The sequence below is a fragment of the Heptranchias perlo genome, chromosome 6, assembly GCF_035084215.1.
Source record: "Heptranchias perlo isolate sHepPer1 chromosome 6, sHepPer1.hap1, whole genome shotgun sequence".
NCBI classification, from domain to species: Eukaryota; Metazoa; Chordata; class Chondrichthyes; order Hexanchiformes; family Hexanchidae; genus Heptranchias; species Heptranchias perlo.
The window spans coordinates 15,223,748-15,243,571 of record NC_090330.1 but is presented as its reverse complement, the minus strand read 5'-3'; the positions used below and the strand labels follow the sequence as shown (position 1 = coordinate 15,243,571).

General features: G+C 39.7%; 1 protein-coding gene across 3 annotated transcripts in view; it reads right to left on the bottom strand.

Annotated features, from left to right (window-relative positions):
* ube3a (ubiquitin protein ligase E3A) overlaps positions 1-19,824 on the bottom strand; it is a 58,286-nt gene that overhangs the window by 13,960 nt on the left and 24,502 nt on the right. For 2 of the 3 annotated variants that reach the window (XM_067985796.1, XM_067985797.1), the window contains 2 exons: positions 15,871-15,988; positions 9,416-10,662 (listed from right to left, as the gene is read on the bottom strand). In XM_067985796.1, coding sequence (XP_067841897.1) covers positions 9,416-10,662; positions 15,871-15,988 — 1,365 coding nt within the window. Of the gene's footprint in view, positions 1-9,415; positions 10,663-15,870; positions 16,185-19,824 lie in introns of all 3 variants that reach the window. The other variant, XM_067985795.1, reaches the window with a different exon arrangement.

The window sequence follows — 19,824 nt, the reverse complement described above, 5'->3', positions numbered from 1 at the left end:
GAGGGTACAAAATTCTTAACGTGCATCCAGGAGAGCTTTTTGAGCCAGCATGTAGAAAGTCCTACAAGAGAGGGGGCGGTACTGGACCTAATTCTAGGGAATGTGGCCGGCCAAGTGGAAGAAGTGCTAGTAGGTGAGCACTTTGGTGACAGTGACCATAATTCGGTGAGATTTAAGGTGGTCATGGAAAAGGACAGGGAGGGGCCGGAAATAAAGGTTCTAAATTGGGGGAAGGCCGATTTTAATAGGATAAGGCAGGATCTGGCCAAAATGGACTGGGATCAGCTGCTTGTAGGAAAATCCGCATCGGAGCAATGGGAGTCTTTCAGAAGGGAGATTGAGACCATACAATGGCAACATGTTCCCGTAAAGGTAAAGGGTGGTTCCAAGAACTCCAGGGAACCTTGGATGTCAGGGGATATACGAGAATGGATTAGGAAAAAAAGGAGGGCTTTTGGCAGATACAAAAGGCTAAAGACGGAGGAAGCCCTAGAGGAGTACAAAAAGTGCAGGGGGATACTTAAAAAAGAAATTAGGAGATCAAGGAGGGGCCATGAAATAACACTGGCGAGCAAAATAAAGGAAAATCCTAAGATGTTTTATAAGTATATTAAGGGTAAGAGGATGACTAGGGAAAAAATAGGGCCCATTAGGGACAAAAATGGCAATCTGTGTGTGGAGCCGGCAGATGTAGGAGGGGTTCTAAATGAATTTTTTGCATGTGTTTTCACTATGGAGAAGGACGATGTAGACATAGAAATACGGCAGGGGGACTGTGATATACTCGAACATATTAACATCGAGCGGGAGGAGGTATTGGCGGTTTTAGCAGGCCTTAAAATGGATAAATCCCCAGGCCCGGACGAAATGTATCCCAGGCTACTGTGTGAGGCAAAGGAGGAGATTGCGGGGGCTCTAACACATATATTCGGAACCTCTCTGGCCACAGGGGATGTGCCAGAGGACTGGAGAACCGCTAATGTAATACCATTATTCAAGAAGGGGAGTAGGGAAAAACCGGGGAACTACAGGCCAGTGAGCCTAACATCAGTGGTAGGAAAATTATTGGAAAAAATTCTGAAGGACAAAATTAGTCTCCACTTGGAGAAGCAAGGATTAATCAGGGATAGTCAACATGGCTTTGTCAAGGGAAGATCATGTCTGACTAATTTGATTGAATTTTTTGAGGGGGTGACTAGGCGTGTGGATGAGGGTAACGCAGTGGATGTGGTATACATGGATTTCAGTAAGGCCTTCGATAAAGTCCCCCACAGGAGACTGGTCAAGAAGGTACGAGCCCATGGAATCCAGGGTGCCTTGGCACTTTGGATACAAAACTGGCTTAGTGGCAGAAGGCAGAGGGTGATGGTCGAAGGTTGTTTTTGTGACTGGAAGCCTGTGGCCAGTGGGGTACCACAGGGATCGGTGCTGGGTCCCTTGCTGTTTGTGGTCTACATTAATGACTTGGATATGAATGTAAAAGGTATGATCAGTAAGTTCGCTGATGATACAAAGATTGGTAGGGTGGTAAATAGTGAGGAGGATAGCCTCAGTCTGCAGGACGATATAGATGGGTTGGTCAGATGGGCGGAACAGTGGCAAATGGAATTTAACCCGGAAAAGTGCGAGGTGATGCACTTTGGAGGGACTAACAAGGCAAGGGAATACACAATGAATGGGAGGACCCTAGGCAAGACAGAGGGATCTTGGTGTGCAAGTTCACAGATCCCTGAAGGCGGCGGAACAGGTAGATAAGGTGGTAAAGAAGGCATATGGGATACTTGCCTTTATTAGCCGAGGCATAGAATATAAGAGCAAGGAGGTTATGATGGAGCTGTATAAAACACTGGTTAGGCCACAGCTGGAGTACTGTGTGCAGTTCTGGTCGCCACACTACAGGAAGGATGTGATCGCTTTGGAGAGGGTGCAGAGGAGATTCACCAGGATGTTACCAGGGCTGGAGCGCTTCAGCTATGAAGAGAGACTGGGAAGATTGGGTTTGTTTTCCTTGGAGCAGAGGAGGCTGAGGGGGGACATGATTGAGGTGTACAAAATTATGAGGGGCACAGATAGGATGGATACTAAGGAGCTTTTTCCCTTCGTTGAGGGTTCTATAACAAGGGGACATAGATTCAAGGTAAAAGGCGGGAGGTTTAGAGGGGATTTGAGAAAGAACTTTTTCACCCAGAGGGTGGTTGGAGTCTGGAATTCACTGCCTGAAAGGGTTGTGGAGGCAGGAACCCTCAACATTCAAGAAGCATTTGGATGAGCACTTGAAATGCCATAGCATACAAGGCTACGGACCAAATGCTGGAATATGGGATTAGAGTAGACAGGGCTGATGGCCGGCGCGGACACGATGGGCCGAAGGGCCTCTATCCGTGCTCTATGACTCTATGACTCTCTAAAATTAAAGAAAACCCAAAGATGTTTTATCAGTACATTAAGAACAAGAGGATAGCTAAGGAAAAGGTGGGACCTATCAGGCATGATAAGGGTAACTTGTGTGTAGAAGCAGAGGATGTGGGTAGAGTTTTAAATGAATATTTTGTCTCCGTATTCACAAAGGAAGGGGATGATCCGGACATAGTAGTTAAAGAGGAGAGGTGTGAAATATTGGATAGGGTAAACATAACGAGAGGGGAAGTACTAGAGGGACTGGATGGATTGTTTCCTAGGCTATTGAAGGAAGCCAAGGAGGAAATAGCGGATGCTCTGAGGGTAATTTTCCAATCCTCACTAGATACAGGGGAGGTACCGGAGGACTGGAAGACTGCAAACGTAGTACCATTGTTTAAAAAGGGTATGAGGGAAAGGCCGAACAATTATAGGCTAGTCAGTCTTACCTCGGTGGTGGGCAAACTATTAGAATCAATACTGAGAGATAGGATAAACTGTCACTTGGAAAGGCATGGTTTAATCAGTGATAGTCAGCATGGATTTGTTCAGGGAAGGTCATGCCTTACAAATCTGATTGAATTCTTTGAGGAAGTGACAAGGAGGATTGATGAGGGTAGTGGAGTGGATGTTGTCTACATGGATTTTAGTATGGCATTTGACAAGGTCCCACATGGCAGACTGGTCAGAAAGGTAAAAGCCCAATGGATACAGGGAAATGTGGCAAATTGGATCCAAAATTGGCTCAGTAACAGGAAACAAAGGGTAAAAGTCAATGGATGTCTTTGCAAATGGAAATCCGTTTCCAGTGGTGTACAACAGGGCTCAGTGTTGGGTCCCTTGTTGTTTGTGATATATATTAATGATTTGGACTTGAATGTAGGGGGCATGATTGACAAATTTGCAGATGACACAAAAATTGGCCATGTAGTTGATAGTGAAGAGGATAGCTGTAGACTCCAAGAAGATATCAATGGGTTGGTGGAGTGGGCGGAAAAGTGACAAATGGAGTTTAACCCGGAGAAGAAGTGAGGTAATGCACTTAGGGAGGGCAAACGGTAAAAGGGAATATATTGAGGGGTAGAGGAAGAGAGAGGCCTCAATGCATGTGCACAGGTCCCTGAAGGTGGCAGTACAGGTAGATAAGGTTGTGAAGAAGGCATACGGAATGCTCTCCGTTATTAGCCGAGATACAGAATACAAAAGCAGGGATGTAATGATGGAACTGTATAAAATGCTGGTAAGGCCACAGCTGGAGTATTGTGCGCAGTTCTGGTCACCACATTACAGGACGGACATAATTGCTCCGGAGAGTGTGCAGAGAAGATTTACAAGAACGTTGCCAGGGCTTGAAAATTGCAGCTACGAGAGGCTGGGGTTGTTTTCCTTGGAGGAGAGGAGGCTGAGGGGAGACTTGATTGAGGTGTACAAAATTATGAGGGGCCTATATAGAATAGACAGGAAGTGCCTGTTTCCCCTAGCGGAGAATTCAAGAGGACATGGATTTAAGCTGATTGGAGGGGACATGAGGAAAAACTTTTTTACCCAGAGGGTGGTGGCTGTATGGAATTCGCTGCCCAAATTGGTGGTAGAGGCAAGCACCCTCAACTCTTAAAAAAAAAAGTACCTGGACCTGCACCTAAAGTGCAGTAAGCTGCAGGGCTACGGACCGGGTGCTGGAAGGTGGGATTAGAATGGGCACATGGTTGTTGCTGGAGCCGGTACGGACACGATGGGCCGAATGGCCCCCTTCTATGCTGTATCTTTTCTATGGTTCTAAGAATCACAAAGAATGTACAGCACAGAAACAGGCCATTCAGCCCAACACTGGTCTTTATGCTCCACGTGAGCCTCCTCCCACCCTTCTTCATCTAAACCTATCAACATATCCTTCTATTCCTTTCTCCCTCATGTGTTTATCTAGCTTCCCCTTCACTGCATCTATGCTAGTCGCTTCAACTACTCCTCATAGTAGTGAGTTCCACATTCTAGCCACTCTCTGGGTAAAGAAGTTTCTCCTGAATTCCATATTGGATTTGTTACTGACTACCTTATATTTATGGCCCCTATTTCTGGTCTCCCACACAAATGGAAACATCCTCTCTATCAAACCCTTTTATAGTCTTAAAGACCTCTATCAGGTCATCCCTTAGTCTTCTCTTTTCTAGAGAAAAGAGCCCCGCCTATTCAATCTTTCCTGACAGGTATAACTTCTAATTTCTGGTATCATCCTAGTAAATCTTTTTCGCACCTTATCCAGTGCCTCTATATCCTTTTTATAGGTGCGGAGACCAGAACTGTTCACAATACTCCAAATGTGATCTAACCAAGGTTCTGTACAAGTTTAACATAACTTCTCTGCTTTTCAATTCTATCCCTCTAGAAATGAACCCCAGTGCTTGGTTTGTTACTTTTTAAAATGGTCTCATTAACCTGCGTCACTACTTTTAGTGATTTGTGTATCTGTACCCCGAAATCCATCTGCTCTTCTACCCCGTTTGGACTCTTATTTTCCAAGGAGTATGTGGCCTCATTATTCCTACCAAAATGTACCACCTCACACTTACCTATATTGAAATTCATTTGCCAATTAGACACCCATTCTGCAAGTTTATTAATGTCTTACTGTAATTTGTCACAGTCCTCCTCAGTATTAACTATACCCCCCCCAATTTGGTGTTGTCTGCAAATTTTGAAATTGTGCTACTGATTCCAGAGTCCAAATCGTTTGTGTGTACACAAGTGATCCTTGTGGAACACCACTTCCCACTTTTTGCCAGTTTGAGTAACTATCTTTAACCCCTACTCTGTTTTCTGTTTTGGAGCCAGCTTGCTATCCATTCTGTTACTTGTCCCCTGACTCCACATGCTCTGACCATAGTTGTGTCTACTATGTAATACCTTGTAGAAGGCCTTTTGAAAATCCAAATAATTACATCTACTGTATTACCCTTGTCTACGCTTTGTTACTTCTTCAAAGAATCCAATAAGGCTGGGTCAAGCATGACCTTCCTTTTTGAAGTCCATGCGAACTATTGTATTATATTTTCATCTTTTTAGATGTTTTTCTATTACATCTTTGAGTAAGGATTCCATTATCTTTCCTACCACCAACGTTAAGCTAATTGGTCGATATTTCCCTGGACTTGTTCTTTCTCCCTTTTTAAATATAGGAATCATGTTAGAGGATTGGCAGACAGCTGGCACTATTCCCTTTTCTAATGAATTTTTTATAGCCTCTGCTATCTCTTTCCTAACTTCTTTTAGTATGCACGGATGCAATCCATCTGGACCTGGAGTTTTATCCTCTAAGTTTGATTAATTAATTATTTCCCCTTTCTATCTTAAATGTCTTTACATCTTTTTTTGATGTCTTCTAATGTCATACCCACCATATTAGTCTCCCTGATAAATACTGAAGCAAAGTGATTATTTAATATTTCTGCCATTTCGCTGTCATTGCCTGTGAATTTATCGTGTGTATCCATAGTGGCCCTATCCTGATTTTTCGTTTGTCATTTGTGTCTGTGGAATACTTTACTTTTTTTTGATATTCTTTGATAATTTAATTTTGTGGTTTCTTTTTGCCTTCCTAATTGTTTTTTTGACTTTTCCTAATCTTTTCGTATTCCCTTTTATCAACCTGTCCTTTGTTGTCTACATACTTAGTGTATGCCTTTCTCTTTAGTTTCAATTTTGCCTTTCTTTATTCATCCGTGATGGGTTATTACTGGTTAGTTTGTTCTTGCTCTTTAGTGGGATATATTTCTACTGGACTCTATTGATCATCGTTTTAAATGTTTCCCACTGCTGTTCTATTTCTTTGTCAGTAACTTTTTCCAGTTTATTTTTCCTAGTTCCATTCGCATCCCCTCAAAATCAGCTTTTTTCCAATTTATTACTTTGGTTTTTGTCTTATGTCCTTCTCAATCTTTATCTTAAACCTTATTATGTTGTGATTGTTACTGCCTAGATGTTCCCCTACACTTACTTCTCTTATCTGTTCTGGTTCAGCTCCCATTACTAGATCCAGCAGTGCTTCCTCTCTTGTTGGGTTTTTTACATACTGGGTGAGAAATGAGTTCTGCAGACATTGTAAAAATGCAGTTTCCTGTTCCTCTTCACCTACCTCTTCTTACCAGTTTATTTGGGGGGGGGGGGGGGGGGGGGGGGGGAGTTAAAATCTCCCATGATTATTATTCTATGCCCGTTACTCATTGCACACTATTAGGTGGTCTGTAGTATACCCCTATTAATGTGATCAATCCCTTATTTTTTATTTCAATCCAAATGGATTCTGTTTCTATCCTTCTGTTAGTTAATTGTCTCCATTTTCCTCTACTTCATGTGCCTATTTCTCTTTTACTTCTTCTCAACCAGGGGCTAAACAGAGGCAGCCAGAAGGGAGAGGGAGGGGGAATATATATTCCATTGGTTGGCAAAGATGGAAGGAGAATTAGACAAACCGCATAAACAGAATTACAAGAGGACCATTTGATAATCATTTTTCTCAGAATAAATGCCATTTACTACAAAAATGTCACAAATACTATTTTCACATTAGCTAAATGAAGTTAACCTGGGAGCACTCCTGTTTAGAAACTGTACTGAAACTGCAAAGCACAGTAATACAATCAACAGGTTAACATTATCCTCAAAGATTTCAGTTAGGAATATGTATTTCCCATGTTGCCTGGCACACTACTTTAACTCCGTCAGCTCAAATCCTTTATACTTCATTTCAGCCAAAACATGGCAAAATGCAAATACCAAATGATTGGTCGGTCAGTGATTGTTATACGTCAATAATAGTAAAACCAAAATCATAAGGAACCTTGGCCAGTATCACCATTTAGGATTCTGTGGCCGCCCCCCCCCCACCCACCCCCCCCAAATAGGACCCAACTATTAGCCATCTTAAAATTTGTTGAGAAGTATGCCCAAAAGTGCTCGACTGTCCAGTGCAGAATTGTCAATCCAGTGGCAATCAAGAGATGTGTTAAATGCAGGATGGGCTGTTGTTTCAAAGAGATCCTAAACAATGGCTCATTTATTAGCAATGTCTGGTCATTCAGGAAACATCCAGCACTTTGGTATTGATGAATTTCTTTGATCTCTGCTTGTCTTTGACGAGAGGCTTTAAACACCGACACAGAAGGCAGGGGAGGCAGAACGGGTGCAAAGAAGATGCAATGCGACCTCCGCCCTGGTTGTTAGGACAAATAGCAGAGAGAGAGGCTATTCTTTTTACGTTAAGATTCCCTGAAGTGGGCTAGAGGAACGCACGTTTATTTCTTTTTGCAACAGTAGGCGAACAGAAATTGTACTAGTTGTACCAAGTGAATATCATGCTCAAGTGTTCCGTACGTTTTGTCTACTGTGAAGCAAAGCAGCTAAGAGCTGAACCAAACAGTAGCTCGCCTAGTGTTAACTCAGTTTGCTTTTGGAAAGATTAAATGGAGTATATGTGCTTCAGACCCGGCGATCCGGTCCAGATCACAAGAGAATTTCAATGTTACACTACTGGGTCCTGCAAACATACTTGCAGATACAAGGCTAATTTTGTAAAAAAGCCAGCAGCCAGACTGAGTAAGGGAGAAACCAGCCCTGGGTAAATACCTGCAGCAGACCAGAATTAGTAACAGCCTAGAACTGGCAAAATTCACCTGCTTTTGGCACGCAAAAGCAACCGTGACATCACTTGCAATATAGATGATTACTAAATATTTACAATGCTCAGGAGTTCTGAATAGTAGTTATGACGTGATTTTTAATATTAACTCGTTCATGGAATAGTGTATCATACACTAATAAAAAGCCATGCTGAGGTACAGTTTCATGGTGTTGGCATCTCCCCAATTGTCCACGTGAGCTTAGACAGCAAGCGTCAGGTGATTAACCCATGGGGGGCATCACCGCCAAAAATAAAAATCAGGGAAGGGAAGATGCAAAACTAAACAATTCCTATGAAAAGTGCTCATAGACCATTGTACAATCATTAGCTTGATGTGACAAATTGCAAAACCTCTACACTCCCACTAACAAAATGTATTTTGCTGCAAGCTATTGATATGTGTATTTGCACTAGCACGCACGGATATTCAAGACAGGCTGTAAATTTACCACTTTGAGAGTGGGGGACACCACACACACACCCACACACACACCCACACACACACCCACACACACACACACACACACACAGCATCCAATCCGCCATCAATTTATTTCACTTACACCTGCTCTCCTAACACTGCATCATGCTGAGGTATTGTTCCGTGGCTTGCACCCCTCGGACACCTTGCTCAAGTCAACAATCTTTACGTATGAACCTAGCTCGTGAGCACTGGCAAGCTATTCAACTGAATAGGACATCATTGCCAAGCCTGATCTTGTCTACATGTGCTTCCCTCGAAGATTCATCCCATATCTCGTCAAAGGACTCAGAGCCCTGTGCGTCCATGTGGAACTGAAGCAGACATCAGCTAAATCAATACTCAAAACTGAAACTGGACCTTCCTTCTCTTTATGCCAAGGTGACTAGTATTTGAATATTAAATGATTAGACACACCTTGATAAGGAAATTATTGGCCATTTCAGCAAAAGTAAAAAAAAAAGATACATTTCTTCTATTCACAAAGCCAGATTTAGTTCAAGGGATGTATCTTATTGAAGGGAACTCAGCATTTCACAGTAGACACTTCTGAAAGTAGTGTCTAGCTAAATTAAACTGAGGTTACAAATTCCTATTAACGTATGGATTGGCAAAGCAGATCCATGGTAAACCTTTCACTACCACTCTACTAGAACATTGGGAGCAGATATGAAGAAGCTCACAAAACACCTGGAAGAAAAATTCTTTTGTTCTGAATTGAAAAACAAAGTTATTTGTTTCCCTGATTAATCGCTCATTGTAGCAAAACATTTTTTTTTCATTATTACTTTGTAGAGTTCAAAAAATCCAACTCATTCCAGCATGATTAGTTTCCACAGCAGATTCAAGAACAAAAAACTTACCCGGACAAGTGCATCATCAATGATGTGGTCACGTCTGACTTTAAGTCTAAGATAAGGGTTCAGTTGTTGCCCCTGTACTAGGCTGTAGAGGACAGTGATTCGGCGTTCACTGTACATGCGTATCCTGTTGTCGTAGTAAAGTCCCAAGTTCTTGGTTACAGCATTCAGAATGAAGGGACAAGTCATAAAGGAGAATTTATTTTCTGTCTCTACTTTGAAGAAAGTATAGTCTTTATCCATTTCTAGTACGTCGTTTAGTGGTTCATTAATAAAGTCTTCAAAAGAGACAAGTGGCTTTCGGCAGTCAATTGTTTTCACACCTAACTCTGTTTCGAGGGGGTCCATCCGGGGTCCTTTTTTATTTCTCCGCTCTTCACCCAGTAGTTCTTGCAGAGTAATCTCACTGGATTCTGCAACTGGCTCATCTTCCTCCTCCTCATTGTGCCCTGTGTCCACATCTCCTGCAATAATGTTTGCATAGTGCACTATTTTTAAGCATTTTGTAGCAGCAACAACAGCATCATCATCATTCACCAGATTTCGACTACTGAATTCATTACTTATGACCCTGTACGTAATGAGCTGCTGAAAAGTTTCCACCATTCGACGGATCTGGTCTGCAGTGTATTTTGCCCATAGTCGAATCAATTTGGCTTGAGCTGAGAGGGGTAGCTTGCTCATTGCTTTGCAAAAGAGTGGAAGGGCCATTTCCAGATATTCAGGACTATGAAGGTTGCTGTTCTCCATGACTATAACAAATAAGTTCAGATAGTTAGGATCCCTTGAGTATACATTATGATAAGTCAAATCACATTCCACGTTTGGTGACAAGTACACCAATGCATTAAGAAAAGCTGTTTCTATCTTCTCATTGGAAAGCAATTTATTATAGACCCGTCTGACTGCATCAACATCAATAGACACTTCATCAGGTCTTAATTTATGAACATTGTTGTCTCTTGTCTGTGAGCCCCCAATGGAGCTTCTTGACGAAGAGGCCTCTGCATCATCCATGGATCCTGCAGAAGCAGCTTTTTCTTCCTCATCTTCATCTTTGTCCTCATCCTTCCCCTGGAGGGATTTCAGCTCTTCCTTAGTATGTTGTTTGGCCTTTCGGAAGCTCTGCACCAAGGCATCTGCACTAGAGAAAACTCTACCGATAACTCGTATCAATGGTGAATAGTCTCCTCGTTCACTACACAATTCCAAGATTTCATATACCTTTTCCTCAGTCAGGTAAGTCACATCTACATTAGAAACACAATAGGAAGATGGATATGTTAGTTTGTTTAGAACTTTATACCAGAATATTTCATGAAGCTGTCCCTCAATGGGAACATCGCTGAAGAAAGAAATGTGCTTCACAAATAGTTAGATAGAAGAAATAAATACTGTTGGTAGAATTATATGGAATTATTTCTCACTGTTTGTATAAATATAGAATACATTTCTCAGTGAATTCTTGATCTTGGCCATTTACATCACAGATGACTGACTTCTCAAACAGAGAAAACCAATTTTAAAAAATGAAGGGAAGATCATTGGATCTCATGCATCTTCCAACAGGCCAATTATACAGTAGTAATGACAGTGACCTAGAAACAGTTTACTTGCACACCCTGGAAATTATGTATAATGCCAGAGACAAGAGGGAAGAAAAACAAAATTTTCTTCCACCAAATGAATGTTACTGAAAATATCAAAACATCAGGATTACATAGTGATAATTACAGCAACTACATGTTGCAAAATATTCCTGATACAGTTTGATTTGTCAATTAGTATAACTTCCCAGTGTATAGTCTTCAGTATGGCCAATTAAGTGATAAATAGCTCAGGAGAAAAATAATTGTGATAAATAGTTAACTACTTCAATGCAGAATGAAATCACATTTATTCTCAGGACATCTTACCAGAGAATAGGATGTTTATGTAAAAATGAGACCCGTGAAACGTTGAGATATAAAGGAAAATAAGTGACACTGGAAATCCGAAACAGAAATTGCTGGAAGGTCCATCAGCATCTGAACAAGATAGGTTAACATTTCAGGTTGGGAAACCTCGGTCAGAATTCTGACAATGGGTCTATATCAGAAATGATAACTTTTTTTTCAGATGCGGATGGAATAACTGTTTTCAGCATTTTGTGCCTTCGTTCCTGTGAAAAGTTCAATGAGGAAGTGTGTCTCCAGGAATTTGACTCAAGGGTATTCCCACTTTAACCTGAAAGCAGTGAATGGAATCTAAGTACTTAATGGGAGAAGAAAATGGAATACATGCAGCAAGGTTCAAAAAGTCTCTTGATGCCTTATATTTGGATCTTCATTCCAGTCCTTCCTGCTCTTTTGTCTATTATTCTGCACGGTTCGTTTTTCTTGTGAAATTACCGTTTTTATGCTGCTTTCTTCGTTTTAACAAAAATCGGGCAGGCAATCTTTTCCATAGCAGTACTGTGATTCATCAGCAGTAACAGTTCTTCTCACTGACTAGAGAAATTCTTGACACTTTTCTTGACTAGTGTCAAAACTTTGTGGATTAAAATTAAGTCAATTGTTGGGTGTAAGCATTCTGCACGATCCAGTTCAGCCAGTGTCAACTAAGATGCTTGTCAATATAAGCACAAATTGATCCTAATTTGGTATAAACCGTTAAGAACCAGCATTTACATAGCACCTTCATGTCCTTAGGACCTGCTGTACATTTTCAGCATTTTGTGTTATCAATTCCATGACAAGTTTAATCAAGAATTCTTGGAGCGCAGTCACTGATTTGTAGGTAAGCGCAGTAGTTAATTTGAGAGCAAGGTCCCACAAACAGTAATGAGATGAATGACCAGTTAATCTGTTTTTGGTGGTATTTGTTGAGATATGGATGCTGGCCAGGATTAGGGAGAACTCCCCTGCTCTTCGTGTGATAGCACTATAGAGTCTTTTATGATCTATCCGAGCAAGCAGCCAGGACCCTGGTTTAATGTCTCATCTGAAAGGCAGCACCTCCAACAGTGCAGCACTGAAGTATCAGCCTAGATTATGTGCTCAAGTCCTGGGATGGGGCTTGAACCCACAATCTTCTGACTCTCAGGTGAGATTGCTACCACTGAACCAAGGCGGGTTGCACCAAAAAGGATGAAAGACTGTCTTCTGTTCAATTTTATCAGGTGGGAAAATATGCTAAAAGGTCTATTAGTGAACATATATGTTTGTATGTGTGGTACATTTTTAAGTGGAGGCCCAAAATCCAAGGTTAAAAAACTGCTGCAGTACTCTTTTCCCAATACAAAAGTGTACACATATGGCAATTTTCAATTATGCTGTAAAGACTTTTTCCACAACTAACATTAAGTTAACACAGCTAAATGCAGTGCAGGAATCACGTTAGAGAAACATTTATGAAGGAAAAACAGCATGGTAACACGTTTTGACATGACCAGCTACAAATTTAACGCATGTGAGAGAGTGAGAAAATGGTATTAAAAAAGCAATAATAGGAAATGAAAATAGGCCAGATTTTCATTTCCTATCATTTATTCAGAAGAATTAGCGTTATCAGAACAGGCACAACTAAATTAGAAAAATAATCTCATAGAAAAACACATCTGGGAGGTATTGGAAGGATGCTGAAGCATAGTCAACAGGGCAGAGTGGCTCCCCCAAAAGGGTGCCGGATTCTTACAGTGGGGGGGGGGGGGGGGGGTGGGCGGTGCTGATAATACAGTGCTATGGAACCATTCATGAAGGCACTTGGGAAATCTCCCATTTCTCTTATGGCCAATCTGCCCCTGAACGTCAATGATATTACGTATCAAATGTAAGATTGAGGTAGGAAACTTTTAGATGATTATGAAGCTTTCATACTACCCTAAGGGGTACTTTATAGCTTAGAGCAATACTTATACTTATTAACTCGTTAGCTGTGGGACCTGACATCCAGGCTGCTAATTTTACATTTATCTTGAGTTACTTATTGCACTTGAAATTAATAACATTCTAATATTTTTTTTAAAAATCAGTGTAGTCAGTCTTCCTGTTTGGGTTACCATTTTCATCTAGCTGCAGAAACGGGTATTTATTCTACCCTCTGCAACAGTGAAGAAATATGGCGAAGGTGTCAGACCTCTAGAAGATATGACCCGAGCAGCAGAGTTGCTAGCACATAAGCCAGAGCTCAAAAGGTTACCCTAGAACAGCACTTCAAAGTTCTGCAGTCGAGGAACACAATCAAAGCTTCACACCCCACTACTAGTGACTGTGAAGCAGCTACCCACACTAGAACACACAAGTTTAAATAGAGTTAATCAATAGCTGAACCAGGGGAGCTGGAGCATGGCAAGAAAAAAATGTGACTTGCTCACTGGCATTTCAACATAACACCCAAGTCGTTCCGTGCTCACTACAACCATAACTTTTTTGTGTGACATCATTCCATGTTGTTGTTGTTGGGTCTAGTTGCATTCAGTTATGCTGCCTAATAGCCCACTGCTACACCAAAAGTGAGCATAAACATGATCAAGATGTGATCAATTTGATAAGTCTTCAATTCATTTGTTAATTTGTAGTTTTGAGAAACTAAGAATTTCTTGGATGAAGGCTACATCTTAAATCAGAAACATAAAAACACATATTCCCCCATGCTCAACAAGAAAAGTACCATCAGAAAAAGATGCAAACTGTGATTTAAATGAAAGAACCCAAGTGTATAAAATGTAGTAGTGGCTTTTAATTTAACTTTTTTGGCATGTTAGATAGTCCTCATTTTTCATCGTGTATTTGTGGGTAGAAGAGTTTGGAGCAAATTTACTGCAATGTTTCAATGGGTTAATCAGCCAAAGCATACTATTTTTTTCAAAATGTATTTAATCATGATTTATTGAGGTCACAAGTCATTATTTAAAAAGTTACATGGATATTGGGCAATTTGAAAACTATATTGATAACATCTAAAGGAATGGTAAAAAGCTTGCTGACAAAGTCCATTATCAAATTCGCTACATTTTAAAGTTGCTGAGCTGAGAAATTGGTTTACACATACAAGGTTCACATTCTTGTGATTTTTAGTATTTTTGTTTACAATAGCATTCCAGAAGATAAAAGGAAGCAACGACATGTCTCATATGAATGCTGACATTTTGAAGTGTGATTAAAAAAAAATCCCTTACTAGATGGAGGAATTAATTAGATTTGGTTAAAAATGTGAAGCACCATTTTTAAGCAGAGCTCACGTTAGCAGTCACCCATGCCATAAATAGCTTTTGTCTTCCCTCTGCCCCCTGACCCCAACACATGATTTTAATGGAACTCGAAGACAGGGAGGAAAGCAGACTAAATGTGATCAATTGTTTACGTGTAACTTTGAATGGTCATCAGTTTTTAACCTAGTAAATACACAACTCACTTACGTTCTGAACACCACGGCTGCTAGCTAAGATTGAAGAACCTTGCTAGAACTCAATGGGTCACTACATGGAACACCCAAATAACTGAGGTGCATCTTACATTGCACAGAGAAATGGACACAATGTCTCCCATTATCTCAATGTGGAGTGGAGCTGACACTGAAACCATGAGGTCAGTCTCATTTGCCCGAAGACAAATTATGTTGCCCCCATATGTGCCTTGCACATAAACAACATTGATAAAAGCACAGCTTTGTGCATAACATATCAGGTTTGACCCCAGTACACAAGAGTATAGTATCTGCTGTGGTATTTCTCTGTCAGACCCAACTCAGCTCTGCTCCCAAGCTGGCCCAAGTGTTACATCTGGGAAGACTGCCAATAGTAATGCACGGGGTCTCTAAATAGCTGAACATACACTGGCAATCCCTCACACTTGAAGCAGTGGCTTCAACTGATCTACCTGGATTCCTCTTGATGTGGAGATGCCGGTGATGGACTGGGGTTGACAATTGTAAACAATTTTACAACACCAAGTTATAGTCCAGCAATTTTATTTTAAATTCACAAGCTTTCGGAGATTTTCTCCTTCCTCAGGCAAATGTTTCCTCTTGTTCAAGCTATGGCAGTGTTAAATTCCCTACCTCAATCTATGACAAGTTCTGCATCTGAAAGTTCTTTTCATGGTTTTACCAGATGAATAGATATTTATTAGATGAATTACATTCTGTATTTATATTTTTAATAACGTTGCCATCCATCGCAACAATTGTCTTAATGTTGTTTACTTTTTGTACTTTACCATCATTTGTTTTGCTGTCATTTGTAGTATAAGTTTAAACTCTGACCTGAACACAATGATATAACTCTGAAATCAATACAGTATCACATTTTTTTCCCCTTCTCTTCACTGCTTGCTTCCAAATGGGATTGAGCGTTTGGTAACTTGGAAGCAACCTTGAAGTTCCTAAACTTGCTCTGTCTGATCACTCAGGTATTCACATTGAGTGGAATCAACTACACATCATGGCAAACGGTTATCTACTATATTTTTAATACTCACCTTTAAAATCATCTCTTTGAACCTGCATCTCTCGCTTATTCAATTTTGTTTCTGAACAACAGATGATGTTGTGGGAGCTCTTTGTGCTGTTTTCCATATAGGCAGTGCTTGTTCCTTTCTTGGAAGGATGAGGATCACAGAGTTTTGCATTAATCTTAAAAAGCTCAAGGGCCTTTATGGCCGCTGCATTGTTATCCATACGATGGAAACTTGGACAGGAAGCACAAAACTCATTCGTGCAGGCCTCATTTCCACAGCCCTCAGTTAACTGGTGGTAGTAGCGTTCTATTAGATGCTTTGCAGCTGCTCGCTTCCTGTGGCAAACATTCAAAACGGTAGGCAGAGGGATTAGTACAGCCTTCAAATACCAAGCTCAGTGCAGCATTAGCACAGCAGTGTTTCATTTAAATGACTTGCACAGTAATATATTATTGAGACTGGACGTTCAACCCTGCTCTCCCCCTCAGCACTTGTGCTACCTGCAGAATTTTTCTATTGATAAAGAGGCTCTTACTAGGAATGACAACTGAAAGGAAACACAAAGAACAGAATGGAAGCTGCTGTTCCCAAGAATTGTCACAAAAATTGATTTAATATACCTTTGTAGTAAGTATAATTGCAATTACTTACAATGCAAATCCTTTGCAGTATCTAATTCATAAGTACAATGACAATGTGTACCAGCAGAGACTTGTTGCACAGAGCAGCATTTTAAGGCAGAAATGTAATGATTCATCCGGATTTGTTCTGGTTCTCACTTTTCTTATTTGATGTTGGCATGATGTTTTTAAATGAAACACTGCACAGGCACACACAGGGATCCCACCAGGTTCTATTCTTGGGGGTTATGGGCAAAAAAGGACACAATGATTCCCTAAAACATGCACTGGTGTTTCTAAATTTGTATTGGGTAGTGTGTCAAAACATTCCTTTAAAAGCATCTCCAAGGTCAGATCAGATGAAACACAACTTCTTAGAGGTTAAATGTGGCATTATTTTGTTCTTGGAACCTTAGAATTTCACATGTAAATTTTACAGATTTCAAGTGTATACATTGGCACATGCCACAAGCATGCATCTAGTACACCTACAAAAATTTACATATGAAGGAGACGCAGAACCCAAAATGCTGATCATTTAGCAGGAACACAAAATGATAAATCTCAAAAAACAGCATAATTTTCAATTTAAACAAAATGTTACTTAATAAAATTTTGAAGAGTTCTGGTGTGGAAAGAGACAAGGAGAATAAAAATGCATGCAGAAGATGGTGTGCTTTTATAGGGAAAAAGCTGACCCATTCCCCAGAAGTACACAGAGTGCTCCAATGTCCTTCATCCTTTCCCCTGTTGACAGGAGGAATTACTGCATAAAAAAATAGCAAGTGCCCATTCCCCTCACTTTTAGCCTTTCAGAAACAAATCAAAGAAAACCCTACAATTTTTACTCCTGCCCAAGTTTATCTCAAGTGAATTTAAAACCTGCAGATAATTTTCCATACCAAAAGTCAAAGATTAACCCTAGGTAAGGGATGTGTTACGGTACAGGTTCCTGTGCACTGTTTGGATAGTTTCTCACTTCTGTTCGTCCTCCCCCAAGAGCAAAATAACATGCATCCCTTTCAGTTAAGTGGCCAATCAAACAAATATCATTGTTATATTTTAATTGACTACACCAACACCATTACACAAGTTTTTTAAAAAAAATAGTAAAACTTGCTGGGAGACCTATTTTTCTCATTCAATTTATTCAACTCTAATTTGTATTTTTTTTTAAATGCAACTTAAGGTTTTTATAAGCACAGAAAACTCCCTGAAGTATTCAATTTTGTATGATTTGAACAGACATTGATCCACACAATTTTTCCTTACACCAAAAACCTCCTTTATATTAAAATTGGCTCCATTTCCCTTTTATAAGAATGTTGATGTGAGAAGCTGACAACATATTATTTCATGATCCTTTTTTAAAAAAAAAGTAAAATGTCTATTTTCTTTGAACTTTAATGGAAAACACCATGTCTGAGAAAATGCTGAACAGAGTAAACATGGCAATTCCTTTCATGGTGGGTGACGGAGGGTGTTGAAATATATAAAATCAGATAAATTCTCAATCATAAATGGAGGTAAACAGCGCAAACACAAATTGGGGTAAAAAAAAACTCATGCATATATCAGACTGCATATTTTGTACATTAAACCATTTTTTGATTACACATTCTATCAAATATTATTTACAACAAACCACCTGGCTTCTTTCAACACAACTTTTACAAGTGATATATATGCATTGAAAGAATTAAGTTAGGGTAACAGGAAAAAAACCCACTGAAAATCTGAAATAAGAACAAAAAATGTAAGTACACAGCAGATCCATGAGCATCCAGTAAGTCAAAGGATAGGTTAATGTTTCAGGTAGCAATCTTTCATCAGAACTAAAGGAAAAAAACACCATCCTTTGACAGTCCTGATTAAAAAAGTATTTGCACAAAACTTTTCCCTTTCCAGATGCTTAGGTACCTATATATTTCCAGTACTTTCTAGGAGGTGGTCAGAATTAAGAATTGGAATTGAGAAATGGAATTGTCTTTCCATTTATGTAACCAGCTGTGTATTGTACTTTTCTGCTACAATTACTTAATATTCTAACCACATTACAAGGTAGAATTATGGAAATGGGTAGAACAAATCTTTATTCATGTTTTCAAAAAAAGCTTAAAACTGTCCTATTGGTATGGGGGATGATACTGAATTCTTCAAAAGTGGTTATTTTTCCTCTCTAACTAGAGGTGGTTCCTTTCAAATTTGCTATTTCTCTGAAGTTTTAGCAGGCCTACTGTTACAATCCTTGCATCACAACATGCTTTCTTCATAACAATTCAAAATCAAAACATCACATAACAAGCAATTTCACATAGCAGTCTTAAAATTCATAAGTTTATCATTTTAGGCTTACCGTTCATTAATTTCAGCTACTTAATCTTCTCATAAAATGCCAAACATTTACAGTACAGGCACAGCTTTCAAACTACCTGTACACATTTCCCTTTTGCCCTCTTAGCTGGTGCGTACATTTACAATACCGATCAAATCTATCGCAACTGAGGTCTTCAAAACATTGCTTGAAGACAATGGGTTCCTTTTCAAAAATCAGCATGTCAGTTCTGTATATCCCAAAATGTATTCATGTTACTACACAAATTTTTCAATCTAACATTCAATTACATGATGGTAAATTACAGCAAAGAGAAGCCAGAGAACTAACTCCTTATAGAAAAGTAGCCCCAATTTAACTTTTCTTTGTTACTCTTGATCATTTACCTATGTCTTTAAAACCTCTAAAATTAACAAGGGCTAAAGTAGACTTGTCATCAATTTTGGAAATGACTTTTTCAGTAAAAAAAAAGCAGTTGAAGATCTGCAGATTGATATTATAGAATAAAGCTCAGCGAGTAGTTCTACTGTCCAAGTTGTTCAAAACTAACATTTGCAAGTTTTAAATCTATTTGAATCAAAACCCACCAGTCATTTAACTAAAATAATTCTCCAGAAATAATCCTCACTTCAATTTTGCTTTTGTGCAACATGATCTAAAATATATTGTTTTCAAATGTTTGGTAACCTATAGTGAGTTTGCTTTCTTTACCCTGTGATTGTAGTTAAAACACATGTAAATAAGAGGTTGCCACCATTTTACTGGGAAAAAGGGAATTATTCAGAAGTTTGCTTTGCTTGTATTAGGGCTGTTCCATTCCTTCATATCTATACAGTCCACTCCTGATAATTCAAAGTAATAATTTGTGCTTAAAAAATGGAATTATCCACTAATTTGAGTTGAAACATAAATATAATCGGGCCAGGACCTACTCCGTTAATGGTAGGGCGTTGGGGAGAGTTATAGAACAAAGAGATCTGGGAGTACAGGTTCATAGCTCCTTGAAAGTGGAGTCACAGG